The sequence below is a fragment of the Hordeum vulgare genome, chromosome 5H (assembly GCF_904849725.1).
Source record: "Hordeum vulgare subsp. vulgare chromosome 5H, MorexV3_pseudomolecules_assembly, whole genome shotgun sequence".
Lineage (NCBI taxonomy): Eukaryota > Viridiplantae > Streptophyta > Magnoliopsida > Poales > Poaceae > Hordeum > Hordeum vulgare.
In genome coordinates this window covers 24,056,664-24,076,303 of record NC_058522.1, presented here as the reverse complement: position 1 = coordinate 24,076,303, position 19,640 = coordinate 24,056,664, and the positions used below count along the sequence as shown (strand labels likewise).

Here is a 19,640-nt window from a genome sequence, read left to right as displayed (position 1 = left end):
CCCCTCAGCCTGCGCCACGTCGACCCGACAGGTCGGTCCCACCTGTCGGTTTGGCTGTTTTCACGGTTAAATCAGCCCGTCAGTGCTTCGCTTACGCATTAGGCGCAGAATTGATGGTACTCTATGACATGGCTCAAATGTGGTACTGATCTGTTACCCTAGCATCAAGTGTGATGGTTTTGCGTAAATAACTCGTGTGTTGTGGGTCATGGAGAAGACCTCGAGGCGGGTAAAGTAGCCGATGGACCAAGCCGAAACCGCGGGAGAGGAGGCCATCGCAGGAGGAGGCGGAGGAGTCGCCGAACGCGGGGGAGGAGGCAGCACCTCACGCGGGAGTGGCTGTGGGCGAGGGGTGGGCGCACGATAACTTCACAAGGATCTCCGTCAAGAATTGAGAGTAGAGCAGTCATGGCGTCCAACGTCCATAGTTAGAAGTGGCACGCCGACATGAATGATTGGTTATGCATTCTGTACATCGGCGTTTGACAAACGCATTGGCCAGAAGCAGTGACGGAGTCCCAAGAAAAATATCAAAATATCTACACGTTCACCATGCACTATTCCCAGAGCATCTTTAACAGCCGCGCTAAACAAACGCCGCGACTGCAAAATAAGTCATTTTGCACGCGCTACCGCTCGGGGCGCTCCAGCGGAGGCTAAAAAACCACGCGCGGCAAAACCAGTTCAGCGCGCTGGCGAAAACGCTATTGTGCGCCGTTTATTTGTTGCGCCCGCTCCCGCGCCCTGCATACTCGAGCGCTCGCTCGCAACTCCACCTACCCGTCGAGTAGCGGCGCCGCCGCCGCCCGCACCACCTCATTTCTTACGGCGACCGTTCCGGCGCTTCCCCGGCCTATCCCCGCGCCGCCGCTGCTTCCTCCTTCTGTCTCTAGTCACCGCCGCCCCTCGCACACTGCATTCGTCCGATGATGGTTTGGTACATCATGTATGCTTGTGTGATCATGCACATAATCATCATCGAGAATGAGCGTGACCAAGATTTAGACTACTCTCGGTATGAGCTCTTGAGACATCCCGTGCAAGTGCGACGGAGGGCTGAAAGGGTGGCCCGTTTTGTTGCCTCTTATCATGTCATTTGGCGTTCCGGAATGCATGTTGATCTTCAGAAGGATCTCATGAAGGAATGATGGACATGGAATGGCCCACAAAGAGCATCATGATTTGTGCATTTGATGTTGTACCGTTGAACTATTTGTTGTATTTGAAAGATAAACTATTTGTTTGAGTTGTAAGAAACTATTTGTTTTAGTTGTAATAACTATTTGTCTGAGTTGTAAGGAAATTGAACTATTTGTGTTGATTTATTTTGTTTGTGTTTGATTTTTTTGCTTATGTTTTGAGTGCATATGTTGTTTGAGCGACATAGCGCGTGCTGCATTTTGCAGCGTTTGCTGGAGCTAGACGCGCACTGTGCATTTTATAGCGCGTGCTGAAGCCGGCGATGATTGTCGCGTCAAAACAGGCGAAAGGCACGCTGCAAATTCAATTTTAACGTCCCACGCGTTGGACGAAAGTTGGAGATGCTTTCATTGAAAGGGAAAACTACTTTTGGAATTGAGATTAATCAAAGTACGAGCTAAAGATGGTCCAAAGATGGTCCAGATGTTTCATTTCTGATGCTGATATTATCTTTTTCGTCGAGTTTTCGTAAAGGTGTAGTATTTTGTTTATTATAGAAATAGTGTAGTGTTTTGTTTTCCAATCCGTATGTAGATAAGTAATTTTTTTCTAAATGTAGGGGAGCTGCACAAGCATTTACTAATAAAGAATATGATACATGCATGAGCATATAGCTACGTGACATAGCATGAAGATTGTTTTGTTAGGCTAACATTAACGTCTACTAACAGAATTAAAATTTATTTACTATTTACTTCAAATGTACCGTCCATCCAATAGCATATGGCCAAAGCGGCTTAGTTGGGAGTAACAAGTAAATAACGAGCAGCGTCTTACAGGTACTTTATTGACATCATCACTCATGCAGTCGCAAACTGACCCGGGCTGACCTTGATAAAAGATCCTGATCGAACAGTCAAACTCTTCACGCTTCAGCATTGACAGGGCCGAGCTCTCTCACCATGCTCCGCAGGTTCTCCCACGACACCCCGCCGGGCGCCGTGGCGACCTCCGCCTTGACCTTCCATCCAGCCACGCTCTCCCGCATCTCCTCCGCCTTCATCACATGCCTGACGTGGCTAGCCACCTGCTCCCTCCTCACCTCGTCGTCAAGCCGGAGGCCAACGCCCCACACCTCGCAGGCGTACTTGCAGTTGGTGTACTGGTCGGCGAACCCCGGCCAGCACACCATCGGCACGCCGGCGGCCAGGCTCTCGCAGGTGGAGTTCCATCCGTTATGCGTCAGGAAGCACCCTACGGCCGGGTGGCCTAGCACCTGATCCTGCGGGCACCACGTGGTCAGGCAGCACCGCCCCGCCGTCGCCGCGACGAACTCCGCCGGTAGCGAGCTCAAGCCAGCGCCGACACCGGGGACGAGGTTGTCCCTGATGGACCAGAGGAAGGGGCGGCCGCTGGCGGCGAGGCCCCACGCGAACTCGGCGAGCTGGTCGATGGAGAGGACCGTAAGGCTGCCGAAGTTGGCGTACACGACGGATCCCGGTTGCTGCGTGTCCAGCCACGCGAGACACTCGTTGTCCTGCTTCCACAGGCTCAGGCCGCTGGCAGTGCCGGAGGCGTCGTCGTCCTTGGTCGGGAGGTGATGTTTGAGGAGGGAGCCTAGGGGACCGACGGTGTAGATGCGCGGGTACTCGGCGCGGAGGGCGGTGAGGACTTCTGCTTCTAGGTCATCGAAGGTGTTGAGGATGAGCGCGCCGGCCTTGGTGCAGCCGTTGGCCTCCACCATGCTGAAACGGAGGCCAAAGTCGTCCGGGTCGGTCGTCCTGACGAAGCTGCACACGTCTCCGAGGCTGATCGGCGGCATGCCCGGGATCCAGCCGATGAGCGTCCTACTCAGGTGCCCGTTCGTCAAGCAGCGCTCATCTGCGAACATACGTAACAAACGGCTTGAATGTTGTTAGTAAGTTGCCCGCAATTTTATTATAAATTACTACTGTCTAAGGCATTGTTTGGAGGTGAAAAAGTTGTATGGTAAAATTCACAGTTGTGACAAACGGATTTGATGTTTCTTAATCGGATATTCGAATGACAAATAGTTGTAGCGCAATAAACTTCATAGCCGTTAGATCAATGCGTGCCAAAATTTGTGCAACTACAAGAAAAATTCGTGTTGCCTGAAGACGAGCTTCCATGCATGTAGTAGGTACTGTTGTTCGTAGAAAACAAAACTACCGGCTTTTAAGTTCTTGAATTTGCAAAAAAGTTCATGAATTTGCAAAAAGGTTCTTGAAATTGGAAAGAAATCTTGAATTCTTTTTTAAAACATCAGAAATTTTAAAAAAGTTCATCAATTTTGACAAAATGTTCACAAATTTGCAAAACAATGTAGATTTTGGAAAAAAAATTAACGAATTTGAATATAACCATGCATTTCGAAAAGCTTATGGATTTGACAAAAAATCCGCAAATTTGAAAAAAATATTGAGTTCAAAAAATCAAGAATTCAAAAAAGTTAGTGGTATTTGGAGAAAGTTCACCGATTCAAAAATTATTCATGTATTCAAAAAAATTCCATGTATTTGTAAAAGTTCACATATTTAATAACAATTCACGCGTCTAAAGAAAAGGTAGCAAAAAGAAACAAAAAAATAAAAATGAAGAAATAAGAAAGAACCAGAAAAAAATAACGAATAGACAAAAGAAAAATAACGTTCGGAAGCTTCGCAGACAACTTCTAGAAAGCTTTACAAGATTGTCTGGGATGATTTAAAGAAGAAAAAAGAAACAGCGAATGCTTCATGTGTGCTGGCGCATTCACGTTGCGTGAATGAAGCAAAATTGCGATCGCGAAAGACAGCAAGTTAGCCCTTAATTAAGCTAATCTCGCGATTGTTTGACTTTGCAAGGTCTTGGTCCTGTTTGTATACTCTAACTCAATTAAAGATTAAAGTTAAATTCTAATCTTAAACTAATCCTAAACTAATTTTAATCAAAGAGGTGTTTGGATGACGAGGTTATATGACCAATAAATATATATTTTTTAATCATTTGACTCCTTTAACCAGGATTTGATGTGGTGCAGGCAAAGGGAAAAATAACTTTTCTGGGCCCCATATAACTCTAACTCAAATAAGCATCTCTTGGTTGGGTTTGTTTTTTTGGGTGGGTTATATGCATCTAACCCTCCTGTTTGGATGTTTTAGGGTTAATTCAGTTCAATCTAACCAACTCTAACTCTAACACATGGATCCAAACAGGGCCCTTGATAAGTCAAAATGACCCTTCCACGGCGCATTGGGGCACCTACATAACATGATCACGTAATGTAAAGTGCATACATTGATGAATTTTGAAAAATTAAAATCAATTGCAACTGAAGTGAATTTCAATTATTTTTGTCTAGCTATTGTTTTATATATGTGAAATTTGAGTTGCGCTATGCCTATGTATTTAATGAGTAAACTCTTAGAAAATGCTCGTTGCATCGCACGGGCAGTCTACTAGTATGATAAAAAAATTAGTTGTGAGAAACGGATTTGATGATTCTTAGTCGGTGACAAATAGTTGTAGCAATAAACTTCATAGCCGCTAGATTAATGTGCGTCGAGATTTGTGCAGCCACAAGGAAATATCGTGTTGCCTGAAGACGAGATGCCTTACATGCCATAGGTATTGCTGTTCTTAGAAAACAAAACAACTGGTTTTTAAGGTCATCAAATTGAAAAAAACTTCATGAATTTGTTTTTTATGAATATGCAAAAAAATTCACGAATTTGAAAAGGTTTGTTATTTTTTTGAAGTTCAAGATTTAATGAAAGAAGATCCATTTTGACAAAAAAAAAGTTCAAGAATTTGTCAAACAATGTGGCTTTTTTAAAAAATTAGCGAATTTGAATATCATCATGCATTAAAAAAGTTCACAGATTTGGAAAAAAGTTCAAAATTTTGTAAAAAGTTAACAAGTTCAAAACAAATTACGAATTTTCAATAAGTTTCTAGGATTTGAAAATTTTTCCTGAATAAAAAAATTATTCTTGAATTTGTAAAATGTCCATGTAGTCCGTGTATTTGAAATAGTGCCCAAAGCTAAAAGAAAATCACGGCTTTGAAGAAAAGGTGGCAAAAAGAAACAAAAATAAATATAATAAATAATAATAGCGAAAAGGAAGAATAAAAAATAGAAAATTAAATAAAAAATGTTCGGAAGCTTCCCAAAATTGGCAGACAACTTCTAGAAGCTTTACCAAATTGGATGGGATGGTTAAAAGATACTCCCTCCGTTCCGGAAACGCTCTTATATTATAGGATGGAGCAGGAAAAAAACATGTAGCGAATGTTTTACGTGTGATGGCCCATTCACGACCATATGTTTGAGTGAAGGAAAATTATGGTCATAAAACATAGCAAGTTAGCGCTTAATTAAGCTGATCTTGCAATTGTTTAAGTTCGATAGGTTATGCGAGAATCTATTACATGCTGATGAACCTAGAACGAGATGATTGGTGGTATTTTTAATACAGACTCCCCTCTAACGAGATGATTGGTGATTTTTTTAATGAAGACTCCCCTCTAAAGTAAGGTTTTGACGAGTCAAAACGACCCTTTCACTGTGCATTAGGCACCTACATAACATAATCATGTAATGTATAGTGCACATGTAATGTATAGTGCATACATGGATAGAATTATAATGGTCAGATCAGATCCCACTGGTAAGTGGTAACGAATTGCCAGGTTTCTTCTTTGGAACGTAATGGGCACAACATCCCCGCCTAAAAGAAATTTTGGATGTGGAAAAGCTGATGAGTTGATAGTGTCTGGTGTGCAATTTTGAAATGTTTTTATACAATAACACAAATAAAGCATGCAAAATGGATGTAAGATAGTAAGTTGGATACAATCATATGACAGATTAATGATATGTTCTATGTATTTACTGCCAACTGGATTAGATACTTCCTCGCAAAAAAAAAAAAAAAACTGGATTAGATACTTAGATTAGTTGTTCTGCCTTCATATGTACAAGCCACTTCGAAGTGTTCTTTGTACCATAAGATTTCTATATAAGAATGTTAGAAGGTGTAGTTTAATACATATGCAGTGTTTCCGAGTAAGACCTCTCAATGCTTGTACTCTCTCCGGTCCTTTTTTATTCCGCGTATTAAATTTTGTCAAGTCAAACATTAAAAAGTTTGGCCAAATTTATATTAAAAAATATCAATAAACACAACACCAAATATATATATACGCCATTAAACTACATTCCATAACTAATCTGACAATATTGATTTGGTGTTATGAATGTTGATATTATTTTATATGTTTGGTCAAAGTAGAGATACTTTGGCTTTGGATAAAACTTGATATGACACCTTATTAAGGCCTATAAATGAAAATCTGGCACGGCACCTTATTTAATGATGAGAAAAGACAGAGCCATCATATTTTAGCATAAAATAAAGACGTAGCCATACTTTAACACAAAAGACAGATCACCAAATTCAAGGCATCTCATAATTTTGTCTCATAAAAGACATTATGCAAGGATTGTTTTAGACCCACAATACTAATATATAATGCACTGCGACCGTTATATCTAAACACCTACTCCCCCGTTTCTAAATATAAGTCATTATAGAAATTTCATCATGAAAGCACGTACGGAGCAAAATAAGTGAATCTACACTTCAAAGTATGTCTATATACTATGTAGTCTTTTAATAAAATTTTAAAAATACTTATATTTAGAAATGTATGAAGTATTTAACATCACTAGACTTTTTTTTGCAGGATAATACTTGTATTACTCAACACTCAAAGATTACAATCAGGACTGACAATGCAGAGGAGTTCATCCGAACCTGAACCAAACCACACAAACTCACTAGATATAACTGTAGATATAATCCTATTTAACATCGCCCTGTCACGCATGACTCCCTGGCCAATCGAACAACCATATCTTTTGCATTTCCATTTTTTTCCAGCCCAACTGATTACTCACTCCGTCTTAAAAATTTTGTTTTAGGTTTGTCTAGAAATGAATGTATCTAAATATTAAAATATGAGTAGATACATTCGTATCAAGACAAATATAAGACAAGAATTTTAGGACGGAGGAAGAACTAGGCAAGAAGGAGATTTTTTTTTTTACCCGCCATAAAAAAAAAAGGCGAGCTTTTCGTAAGCAAGGTAGCAACAGGGGCAAGAAAGAAAAGCTCTCCAAACTCGAGATAGACTTCTCCGGAAGATGGCATATATTTTTTGGTAACGGCAACACAGGGGTTCTGTGAAATACTAATGCGGTTAATAAATTGGTTCCAGTGTTACCTTTGAGTGGCACATAGCCTCTTTCCTTGAGCTCCCGGAGCCGCATGTGGGCCGTGAGCGACGCGGCGCTACAAGCCCAGAGCACCATGCTCGGCAGACCCAGCTCCCGCGCCACGTCCAGCGCGAAGCTCATCAGCGACGTCGGCAGCACGCACGTCACCGGCGGCACGCCCGGTGTGCTGTCGAGCCGTAGGAGGAGGCCCTTGAACGGCTCCGCCCACCGCTGGCTGGTGGCGGCAGACAGCCTGAGGTCGTAGTCCACGGCGTGCCGGTCGGCCTCCACGAGCCCGTCCGGGATGGCTTCGTACCGGAACCCCTGGCAGCCGAGCAGCGCGGCGGCGCCCTCAGTCGTCTCCATGACACGGTGGTTGTGCTCCGTGTTGACGAAGGTGATGTAGACGCCGTGGTGGTGCAGCAGCTTGGCCAGCTGCAGCGCCGGGTTGATGTTACCGGAGCTCGGGTGCGGCACCACCACCGCGTGCGGAGGCCTCGTCATTAGCTCGGCGCGCGTATGGAGCTGTGCCTGCAATGCAATGTGTGTGTATGCTTGACTAGCTCTCTTCTGTTCGTGCGAATCACGATCGGTGTAAGGTACTACATGTAAGACTCCACTAGCATTATTTGATGCAGCAGACTTAAATTAATACCTTACTCTATTATGTAAACTTAGTAGCTAAGCTGTAGATGCCCTAATAATACTCTACTTCCATGTGTGTAGACTCGATCAGATCGAGGTCCACTCCTGCTCGTAAGTACTAGCCTACTATAGGTAATGGTTGACATTGGAGGCTAGACCCATCAAATCTTTCTTTTGTTCTCCCGATTGTGAAGTTTGTTAGACGAGTTGTATAGGATAAGGAAGGTTGTTTAACTTGTTTGTATCTCTTCCTTCCTCTCCCTTATCTCATGTAACCTCTTGAGATGATCTCAACTTGTACTTCAAGATATTGTGATATAAATACATTGCGGTCCGAGACAAAGGGTTCTACGCTTCGTCATATGGTCATCAGAGCCCTTCCTCTCGACGTCTAGCTATCGAGAAGAAAAACAATTCCATCGATCGTGTAGAGAGGCGACGATGTCAGGCCCCACGCTCTCCACCGCTCCATCTACCCCGATTGCATCCACCGCGCCCGCATCCTCCTCCAATAGCTCGCCCTCTCCCGGTCCACCTCCATCGGAGAAGCTCACAAGGACGAACTTCCTTTTCTGGAAGGCTGTCGTGCTACCCCAGATCAAGGGAGCACAGATGGAACACTTCCTCGACGCCGCAAGCCCGGCGCCCCCTGCCACCATCGCCATCACCAAGGATGGGAAGGAAGAGCAGGTCTTCAACTACGCCAGATCAATCTGGTACGCGCAGCAACAACAGGTACAAGGATACCTCATGGGATCCCTCTCTCGAGAGGTCCTCGCGCAAGTGGCGATGCTTCCGACGCCGGCCAAGGTATGGACCTCCATCTATGTCATGTTTGCTGCACAAACACAAGCCCAAAAGATCAACACAAGAATGGCGCTCATCAATCTGCAAAAAGGTAACCTAACCATGGCAGAATACCTTGGAAAGATTAAAACCCTTATAGATGAAGTAGCATGCGCCGGTGCACCGCTCGGGGATGCTGAGATCATCTCCCACGTCATAGCTAGCCTCGACATCGACTACAACCCCGTGATCTTGGCCCTGGCCGCGCGGGTTGAACCGGTTATAGTTCAAGAGCTCTACAGCCAGCTTCTGAGCTTCGACGCCCGCCTCAGCATGCTGCAAGGAACCAATATGCGCCAATCTTCTGTCAACGCCGCTTCACGCGGACGTGGCCGTGGGCGTGGACAACAGGGGCACGGACGCGGAAACAACGACGGCGGGCGCGCTGGAAACCAGGGTTAGGCTCACCCTGGTGGTGGTGACCGCGGCGGCGGTGATCGCGGCGATGGCTACAACAACAGCTACAACGGCGGCGGTTACAACAACAATCGTCGACCAAGTTGTCAAGTGTGCAAGAAGCCGGGCCAGGAAGTCATTGACTGCTGGCACCGGTATGATGAGGACTTCATGCCCGACACACGGCATGCTGCTGCAGCCACCCGAGAACACGGTGGAGCTGACGGTGAGACGGTCTGGTACGCCGACTCTGGTGCTACAGATCATGTCACGAACGAGCTAGAGAAGCTTGCCCTCCGAGAGAGCTACCACGGCAATGATCAGATTCACACCGCAAGTGGTGGAGGTATGGATATTCTTCACATTGGTCAATCCTCTATTAATTCCCCTAGTCTTAAACGTGATCTTGTCCTTAAAGATGTTCTCCAAGTTCCACAAGCCGATAAAAATCTAGCTTCCATGTCCCGTTTGACATCAGACAACAATATTTTCTTTGAAACTCATCCTACCTATTTTTTCATCAAGGATCGGGCAACGAGGGAGCTCATCCACCACGGTAGATGCATTGGAGGACTATACCCCATCACATCAAGAGTCTTTGATCGAAAGCATCGTCGCCAAGTTCATTCTGCTATTAAGCCCTCGTTAGCCAGATGGCACCAAAGATTAGGGCATCCTTCTTCAAATATAATCAAGCAAGTAGTCAATAAAGGCAACCTTGCGTTGTCAAGTAGCTTCGAAAGAGAGTTTTTCTGTGAAGCTTGTCAATGTGCCAAGAGTCACCAACTTCCCTATCCTTTGTCAAATAGTGTGTCTCATGCTCCTTTAGAGCTTAGTTTCAGTGATGTATGGGGTCATGCAAGAGATTCTTTTGGTAGAAAGAAATACTATGTCTGTTGTATCGATGATTATAGCAAATTCACATGGATATATTTGCTTAAATTCAAGTTTGAGGTCTTTTCTGTTTTCCAAGAGTTCCAAAAACTTGTTGAGAGACAATTTGACAAAAAGATCCTTACAGTCCAAAGTGACTGGGGAGGAGAGTATGAGAAACTTAACTCCTTCTTTTGTAGCATTGACATTGTTCATCATGTCTCTTGTCCCCATGCACATCAACCAAACGGTTCGGCCGAACGTAAACACCGTCATATTGTGGAAGTTGGCCTATCACTCCTAGCTCATGCATCAATGCCACTCAAATATTGGGATGAGGCTTTTATCACAGCCACTTACCTCATAAATCGCTTGCCTAGTCGAGTCATTGGCAACACTACTCCCTTGGAACGATTGTTTCATCAAAAACCAGACTATAGTTCTCTCAAAAAATTTGGGTGTGCTTGTTACCCAAATTTGCGCCCCTATAATTATCATAAACTCGAGTTTCGGTCCACACAATGTGTGTTTCATGGCTATAGCAATCTACATAAAGGCTACAAGTGTCTAGAAATCTCATCCGGCCGTATTTACATTTCTCGTGATGTTATTTTTGATGAGACCTTGTTTCCTTTTGCTAAACTCCATCCTAACGCGGGAGCTCTTTTGCGTGCCAAAATCTCCCTTCTTTCTGAGCCTATTTCATCTTCTAATCACGGGGGTGAATTAATTAGGACTAATCATGTGAAAAATTTCATGGAAAACTTTGAATCTGGTGTTGAATGTGCAGCTACAGGGCGTCATTTTATGTGCACAGATGCAGCCAAGACTAGCGCGGAATCCCAGGTTGATCCGCCGGCTGCTGCAGACCCTGCAGGCGCGCGATCCGAGGCTGATCCTCGACGCAGTATGGCCAACACAGGATCCAAGGCGGATCCTCCCGCGCCAGCTGACAGCCCCGCCCCAGGCGACCGTGTGGCCGACAGCTCTCCAGGTGCAGAGCCCACCAGTGCCAGCGCTTCCTTCGACGGGATCCCAAGCGGGGAGCCCATTGGCTCGGCTGACAGTGGGTCGGCCAGTACCACGGCTCCCGACACTGCTGGCGAGGGGGAGAGCCCGACTGGATCTTCTGCGGACGATTCTTCTGTGGCGAGACCTGCAGCAACGCCAGCTCCTCCTCCTCGTCATACACGGTCTCGGTCAGGTGTTGTCAAGAGAAGAAATATACGGATGGCACGGTCAGGTATGACACACTTGAACGTGCTTTTCTCACAACTACTAGTGAACCGATAAATTTGCATGATGCCCTTGCTCACAAGGATTGGAAGAAAGCTATGGGTGCTGAATATGATGCACTGATTCAAAATAAAACTTGGCGGTTAGTTTCACCAAAGAGGGATGCAAATGTGATCGACTGCAAATGGGTATATAAAATCAAGAAGAGAGCTGATGGTAGTATAGACATATACAAAGCTAGACTGGTTGCAAAAGGGTTTAAACAAAGGTTTGGTATTGATTATGAGGATACTTTTAGTCCTGTTATTAAATCAACCACTATTCGACTTGTATTGTCTATTGCTATTTCCAGAGATTGGAGCCTACGACAGCTAGACGTCCAGAACGCGTTTCTTCATGGTGTTCTTGAGGAAGAAGTGTTCATGCGGCAACCACCAGGATATGAAAACAAGAACACACCACATCATGTCTGCAAGTTGGACAAAGCTTTATATGGGTTAAAACAGGCCCCAAGAGCCTGGTACTCAAGGCTAAGTACACAGTTACAAAAACTTGGGTTCACACCATCAAAAACAGATACCTCCTTATTCTTCTACAGTAAAAACAATGTTACTATATTTGTTAAATTACTGAGGTGTGGGGCGTTGGCCTCCGGCTTGACGAAGAGATGGGGAGGGAGCAGGTGGCTAGCCACGTCAGGCATGTGATGAAGGCGGAGGAGATGCGGGAGAGCGCGGCTGGGTGGAAGGCCAAGGCGGAGGAGGCGGTGGCGCCCGGCGGGGTGTCGTGGGAGAACCTGCAAAGCATGGTCGGAGAGCTCGGCCCTGTCAATATTGTTGAAGCCTGAGGAGTTCGACTGTTCCATCAGGATCTTTTATCTTCACGGTGATGTTAATAAAGTAGTTGTAAGACACTGCTCGTTATTTATTTACTTACTTCCAACTAAGCCGCTTCGGCCATATGCTATTGGATGAACAGTACTATATTCGAAGTAAATAGCAAATAAATTTTAATTCTTTTAGATGTTAATGTTAGCCTAACAAACATGCTTGACAATCTTTATGGAAAACAGGATATTAATGTGGTTCTTCAGCGACGAGGTAAATTTAAATGTAAAACTATTCGTCAACCAGTGTACTTGCACGGATTAGTATTAATTAAAATTCGGTGCAGCTACCCTATGCCACAGCTATATGCTCATGCATGTATCATATTCTTTATTAATGAATGCTCGTGCAGCTCCCCTACATTTTTCAGAAGAATACTTGTCTGCATACAGATTGAAAAACAAAATACTACACTATTCTATAATAAACAAAATACTACACCTTTATGAAAACTCAAAGAAAAAGGTAATATCAGCATCAGAATTGGAACATCTTGACCATCTTTAGGTCCGTACTCAAATCAGATTAGTGCGTGGTGTACGTGTTGTACGTGTAGTTATTTTATAAGCAGTTTTCGCTTCCAATCAGATTAGTGCGTGGTGTACGTGTAGTTATTTTATATTTTTCTTGGGACTGTGTGACTGCTACTGGCCAATGCTTCTGTCAAACGACGATGTACATAATGCATAACCAATCATTCATGTTGGTCTGCCACTCCTAACTATGGACGTTGGGCGCCATGACTCCTCTGCTCTCATTCTTGACGGAAATCCTTGTGAAGTCGTCGTGCACCCACCCCTCGCCCACAGCCGCTCCCGCGTGAGGTGTTGCCTCCTCCCTCGCGTCCGACGACTCCTCCGCCTCCTCCGCCTCCTCTGCAGCGGTTTCGGCTTGGTCTGGCGGCTACTTTGCGTGCTTCGAGGTCTTCTCCATCATCCACAACACGTCGGTTATGCAGGCAGAGGCAACCCTGCTGGAATCCAACGCCGCCGTTGCCTGCTTCGACCGGGACCGCCAGGCATCAACTGGCTAGATGGCAGCGTTCATCGCCAAGGAGATTGGGGCGTTCAAGGAGGAAGTCATCGTTGTCCTGCTGCACAACCCGGAGAAATACTTATAGAAAAAACTATGAGAATAACTATCCTAAGTCATATCCTTTAAATAACTCTTATGGAAGTAACCAAACACCCATTGGTCTAGAGGCACTGATTAATTTTTTTTTTGAAAAATCAACCGGGGGGGGGGGGGGGGGAGCTCCCTACCTGAATATATTTCTCAAGTCCATAACCCAACGTCAGATTACAGAGTGAATTACATAAGCACGTGTAAACGTGATAAGAAGTAAGATCGCCAAGAGTAGGCGACCTATTTATGCTCTGGATTCTTCATCCTATTTGTCCAGAGTGTGAGGTCATCAATGATTCGCTTGAGAGTGTAGATAATATGCATGATGATTTTCCTGTCTGAAGGTCATGGCATTCCTCGAGTCCCATATCTTCCATATAATAATGAGAAGGATTGAGTGCCATATCACCATGTCTACTTGGGAAGTTAGACAGCAGTGCCAAAGATCGCCAATGGTATCCGAAGGAGAGAGGCCCATCCGTTGCCATATACGTTGTGCGAGCAGGCAGTGAATGAAGATGTGGTTGCAATTCTCACCCTGGAACACGCACCGCGGCCAAAGTGAGTCCGAGACGATATGCTTGCGGAGGAAGTTGCTTTTGGAGTTGAGTCGGTCACGAAAGAGCAGCCACACAAAGATCTTCACACGGTTGGGGACGCAAGAAGACCATATGGACACGCAGTGCGTGTCGTTGTCATCTGACATGGTTAGCTCATATGTTGCCTTCGTGGTGAAGGGAAGTCCACCGTTTAGGTAGCGCTCATCCGGTCCTGGTGACACCTGAAAATCCTGCAGGAGAAACAACAAGGAGCACAACTCGGTAGCCGCATTAAAAGTTAGGCGATTCTGAAGGATTGATCCTAAACCATAGTTCAAAACAGTAGCCACACGAGCAAGTGGTGAAGTGGTGTGGGAGAAAAGACAAGGGTATAGAGTAGCAAGGGTTTCTTGGTGAAGCCAAGTATCTAGCCAGAAGTATGTGTTAGTGCGAGAATTGGTGAGGACAAAAGAGATGGTGTGTAGTGATGGGAGTTGTTGGTTTATGATCCGTTCAAGGAAGGAGTGGCTGTTTTGTGGAGCAGTGAAAATATTTGGGTGTTGCAGGGCCAGCCAATCTAGCCACGGTGTCTGAGCTGGAAGAAGCGCTCTGACAACAAATTTCATTAGGAGGCAATTGTTTTGCTTATGAAGGTTTTTTAGACCTAAACCACCAAACTTTTTTGGTTTGCACACATTTTTCAGGCAACTAAGAATTGAGCACCAGTGCATGTTTCCTCCGCAGACCAGAAGAAGGCTCGCCGTATGTAGTCAATGGTCTTAAGGACACTTTTGGGACTGAGGAAGACAGACATAAAATATACCAGGATAGAGTCGAGGACAGCCGATAGTAGGATTAGTCTGTCCCCTTTGGAGAGGATTCTTGCACGCCAACCCGTTAATTTTTTTACAACGTTCCATAATGGGTAGGAAGGCGCTTGCAGGAAGGCGGGTGGGTGCTAAGGGAAGGCCTAGGTAGATCTGGGGAAATGTTGAGGTTGCACATTGTAGTGTGGATGCGATGGAGTCGTCCATGCCGGGGGGTACATGCATAGGAACGAACGTTGTTTTTGCGAAGTTTATAGAGAGGCCGGTTGCCATGGCGAAGTTGTGGAGAATGTTTTTGAGTTGATGGGCGCCGTCCTGAGATGCCTTGGCGATAATGAGAGTGTCGTCCGCGTATTGTAGGATGGTTGGAGGTAGGTGCGAAAACAGCGGGTGGCTTAGGTGCAGGAGGTCGCAGTCTTGTTGGATCATTTGTTGAAGAAGATCAACAACGATGATGAAGAGGTACGGAGCTATAGGGTCTCCCTGGTTGAAACCGTTCTTACAATTAATCCAATTCCCGGAAATCCAGTTTAACATAACTACTATTTTTTCGGTGGATAGCAGGTCGTGGGTCCATGTTATAAATTTTGGCGGGAATCCACGACAACGAAGAATAGCTAAGAGGGAGTCCCAGGATAGCGAATCGAAGGCTTTGCTAAAGTCTAGTTTAATGACTATGGTGGGAGCTTTTCTATTGTGGCAAGTTCCGATGAGGTCCGTAGCATGCATAGACAAAATTTTCCGTGATGCAATGACCAGAGATGAATCCAGTCTGGTTTTCATGGACGAGCAAAGGGATTAGTGGTTTTAGTTTGTTGGTCAGAACCTTTGCAACGGCTTTCATTGGGCAGTTTTGGAGTGAGATTGGGCGGTAGGCGTCAGGTGTGTTTGCATGGTCTTTTTGGGCAGAAGGATAAGGTGTGCTCGGTTTAGACATTTAGTTTGGGTTATGAGGTCTTGGAAATCTCTCCTGAATGAGTTGATGTGGTTTTTGACGAGGCTACAGTATTTTCGGTAGACTTGGGGCCCGAAGCCATCCGGCCCAGGGCTGGCGAGGGGGTTCATTTGGAGGAACGCATCTTTAATTTCTTTATTTGAGAAGGGGAGTCAAGGGTGAGTAGTTGTGGTAGCGCGTGGGGGTAGAATTGTTGTGGTTGGAAAGACCAGGATGTGTTTGGGGAGTAGCCGATGATTGTTGTGAAGTGGTCTTTTAGAATTTCCGCTTTCTAGGCATGAGAATGGAATTCAGTCCCCTCGGAAAGGAGTGATGTGATAGTGTTCTTACGAAGCCGTTGAGAGGCTGCGGCATGGAAATATTGCGTGTTTTCCTCACCGTCGATTGCGGCGCGAACTTTTCCACGCTGTTTTCAGAAGGCCGTTTTTTCCGAAATAGCTGAGTGCAGGGCATCCGTGACAATAGTTCGTAACCTTTTTTTGGCTTTTGATAGTGGTCTAGCTTCTTCTTTTAAATCAGTGAGATTGATGACTTGTTTGGCAGCCGCCTCACGAAGGCGAGCTGGCGATCGTGTAGAGGCCCACTTTTTAGGAGCGCACCTTGTTTTCTTTCGAATTTTTGATAGGGCAGCAGCGGAGTTTTGTGGTTGGGGCGAGCGGTGCTGATTAGTCCAGCATATTTTAATTATGTCATGACGGGCTATGGAGGCAATCCAGGACGATTTGAAACTGTAGTGAGACGGGCGTGGAACAGACATTTGAATCTGAGGATGAATGGTACATATGGTGTGAGATGATACGAGGCAGAGATGACAGGGTTGTATTAGGGAAGCAGGTGTTCCATGCTAGGTTAAAAAAGGCTCTGTCTAGACGTTCTAAGGTACGGGTTGATCGTTTGTTGGACCAAGTAAAACGTCTATCTAGAAGGGGTATTTCAATTAATGCTAGCTCATTAATCAAGCTGTTAAACGCATCAGCTTCTCGTTGGTGGAAATTACGATTATTTTTTTCATGAGAGAAACAGATCAAGTTAAAATCTCCAATAATGAGCGAGGGTGTGCTGTCATCAGCCGTTATTAGTTTTAGTTTGTCTAAGAATGATTGTTTAAGGTGTCGGTTGGATGGTGCATAAATGTTAGTGATGACAAACGAGAGGGGTTGGGCGAGGGATGATAGTGTAATGGATGTGGCAAAGGTATGTTGAGAGTGAGAGAGTACCGAGAGGTGGTTTGAGTTAAAAGGAGAAATGATTCCGCCTGCCGAACCATTGGTTGGTAGGTTTATGTTTTGGTCTAGAGATTGTGGTAAGAAGGACTTAAATTTTCGTTCAGCATTGTCGTTTAGCTTTGACTCTTGTAAAAGGGCACAGTGAGGTTTGATACTAATTAGTTCAGAGAGAATATCAGTACATTTTGATTCATCGCCAAGTCCTCTTACATTCCACGAACAAATAGATAGAGTTGGACTACTCATAGTGGTAGATTGGCCATCTGAGTGAGGACGGGGTACTAGTTGGGGAAGGAAACAGGTGGGAACCTAAACTTAAGGGGGAAACTAAAAGGTAGACGAAGCAGATCGGGTGATCGCTCGAAACACACATGCGAGGAAATATATAGACCCGCGATGTAGGGCCACAGTAGGGACGACGAGAGGCCATCCGGATGCCACCAAGGCGTGCATGGTTGCATGGGCTCATCATGGGAGGATGTCAGCACCTTCGACAACAGTGTTGTCATCAGCATTGGCAACAAAAGCAGCTGCCGCAACATCTGCACCACAGAGCTCGGCAAGTTCCGCAAGGGCTGCGGCAGAGGCAGGAGGGGCCTCTGGGATGTCGAGCTGAGTGGAACGGATGGCATCTTGTAGCGGTTTTTGGACGTCATTGGCTGAGATACATGTTGCTCGGGCTCGAACAACCTTGGTTGTCATGTCGGTGAAGTTTCGAGGTTCTTTGGCTGCTAGGCATGAGCTCCGACGGAGGCTCATGTTCTTGTCCGTCGAGCGCTTGGCAGAATGGCTCAGCATGCGGCTAATTTTTTTTAACATTGTTTTTTTTATTATTTTTGAAAAATAATGCGCCCATTTGAATATTTTCAAAAGTGGGCCTGCCTCGGCCCTGGCGTGACCGATAGGATGCTGTCGGCGTCGGCGCGGCCGACAGGGGGCCAGTTGGCCTAGTGGCGGCCGATAAGTGCCTCTCGGCCACGTGGCGGCCGACTACTGGCCAGACCACGTTGATAGCCCAGTCGGCCCTGCGTGTCGGCCCTGGCGTAGCCAATAAGGCTATCGGCCTTGGGGAGGCCGACTAGTGGCCAGCCAGCCGACGCAGCCCCTCCTCCTCTCTTCCTCCTTCCTCCTTTCTTCCTCCTTCCTCTTTCTTCCTTCTCCTTTCTACCTTATTTCCTTTCTTTCTTTCTCCTCCTACCTTCTCCCCCACCCAAAAAATCTGCCATTTCCACTTTTTGAACCGTACATTTGTTGTGTAAGGAGGAGGGCATCTGAACTATCCTTCTCACTCGGGATGGGGTAGTTTGTGGTGCTTGTTTTGAAGCTATTTTTGGTGGTGGTGGTGGAGGTTGAGGTGGAGGTTGTAGTGGTGGTGGTGGTGGTGGTGGTAGTGGTGTGGGTGTAGTTGGTTGTTTTGGTGGAGTTGGAGGTGATGGTGTGGGATTAATCTCGGTGTTCGTCAAGAGTCGTTCGTCATTCATCGTTTCTGCGCACGCTTCAAGGGTAAAATATTTTTGTTGTTTAAATAGTTTTAGGTGCTCCAGTAGATTAGTATAAATTTAGTTGTTTAACTGGTTGTAGGTGCTCCGGTAGATTAGTATAAATTTAGTTGTTTAACTAGTTTTAGGTGCTCCGGTAGATTAGTATAAATTTAGTTGTTTAACTAGTTTTAGGTGCTCCAATAGATTAGTATAAATTTAGTTGTTTAACTAGTTTTATGTGCTCCGGTAGATTAGTATAAATTAAGTTTAGTAAATGAAGTAGTTTAAATATTTTTAGGTTGTCCGATAGATTTGGAAAATATATTTCGGTTTGTCGTTCTTCTAATTTTTTTCCTTGTTGAATAATATGTTAGGATAGCAGAGATGTCTGATTTAGTGACGTTATGTTTGCACTATGGTCGTGGTACCGTTCAAACAAATGAGATGGGATCTGATCTTAGTGAATTTCAGTACACAGAGGTGCACGTGTCCTCCCCTAAAACATGATCTGTTACTCAGTTGACAGAATGGCTTGCGCGATGTTTAGGGTTCAATACTGAAACACACACTGTCGGTGTTCATGCATTATGGACCCGGTCCACTGGTAATATTTTCTGGTATTTGAAGCATATAGAGCGGGACGACCAGTGGGTGCGCTTGTTACAATCTTGTGAGCGTAGGGGATGTCATACTGTGGCCTTACTTCTCCCCGTGCTAAAGCCGGTTACTGAACCTGAAGTGGAACGTAGCTCTGAATATGGTGAGAGCAGTGTAGGGATGCATGATTCACACTCAATTCATGCGTCCATGCTGGGGATGATTTTTACGAAGCAAGCCAGAGTAGTCAGGCAGAAGGGGGAGATGCAGATGATTATCTCAGCGGTGAGGCGGATGCCGACGAGATAGATGGGCACATACACAGCGAGATGCATGAAGAAGATATAGCGGGTGTTTTCGACTCCTCCACCGTGGCCCACACAGGATACACAGTATGACCAGGGTGGATCCGAGATTCCTCCTCGTAACATTAGCCCCCACCACAGGTGGGGATGCAGTACACCCCCCACACCCCCAGAGCGCCAACCGAGACGTCGTGAGTGAAGCAAACTCTTTGCCCTGCTATGTATCACTTCTGACTTATGTGTATTTTATGTATGAGACTTATGTGTATTTTATGTATGAGA

At 45.4% G+C, this 19,640-nt stretch overlaps 1 protein-coding gene and 1 non-coding gene across 2 annotated transcripts; one reads left to right on the top strand and one right to left on the bottom strand.

Moving 5' to 3' along the window:
- Nucleotides 1-1,908: 1,908 nt before the first annotated feature.
- LOC123397605 ((R)-mandelonitrile beta-glucosyltransferase-like) lies at nucleotides 1,909-7,991 on the bottom strand. Its single transcript, XM_045092140.1, has 2 exons — nucleotides 7,429-7,991; nucleotides 1,909-3,021 (listed from the first exon to the last, which is right to left on the bottom strand). The coding sequence occupies exons 1-2, from the start codon at nucleotides 7,922-7,924 to the stop codon at nucleotides 2,066-2,068; spliced, it is 1,452 nt and encodes a 483-aa protein (XP_044948075.1). The 5' UTR covers nucleotides 7,925-7,991; the 3' UTR covers nucleotides 1,909-2,065.
- Nucleotides 7,992-9,034: 1,043 nt separating this feature from the next.
- Nucleotides 9,035-9,173, top strand: LOC123400556. The gene has a single exon (XR_006610789.1). It is a non-coding gene; the product is annotated as a small nucleolar RNA Z247 (small nucleolar RNA).
- The last annotated feature ends 10,467 nt before the right edge of the window (nucleotides 9,174-19,640 follow it).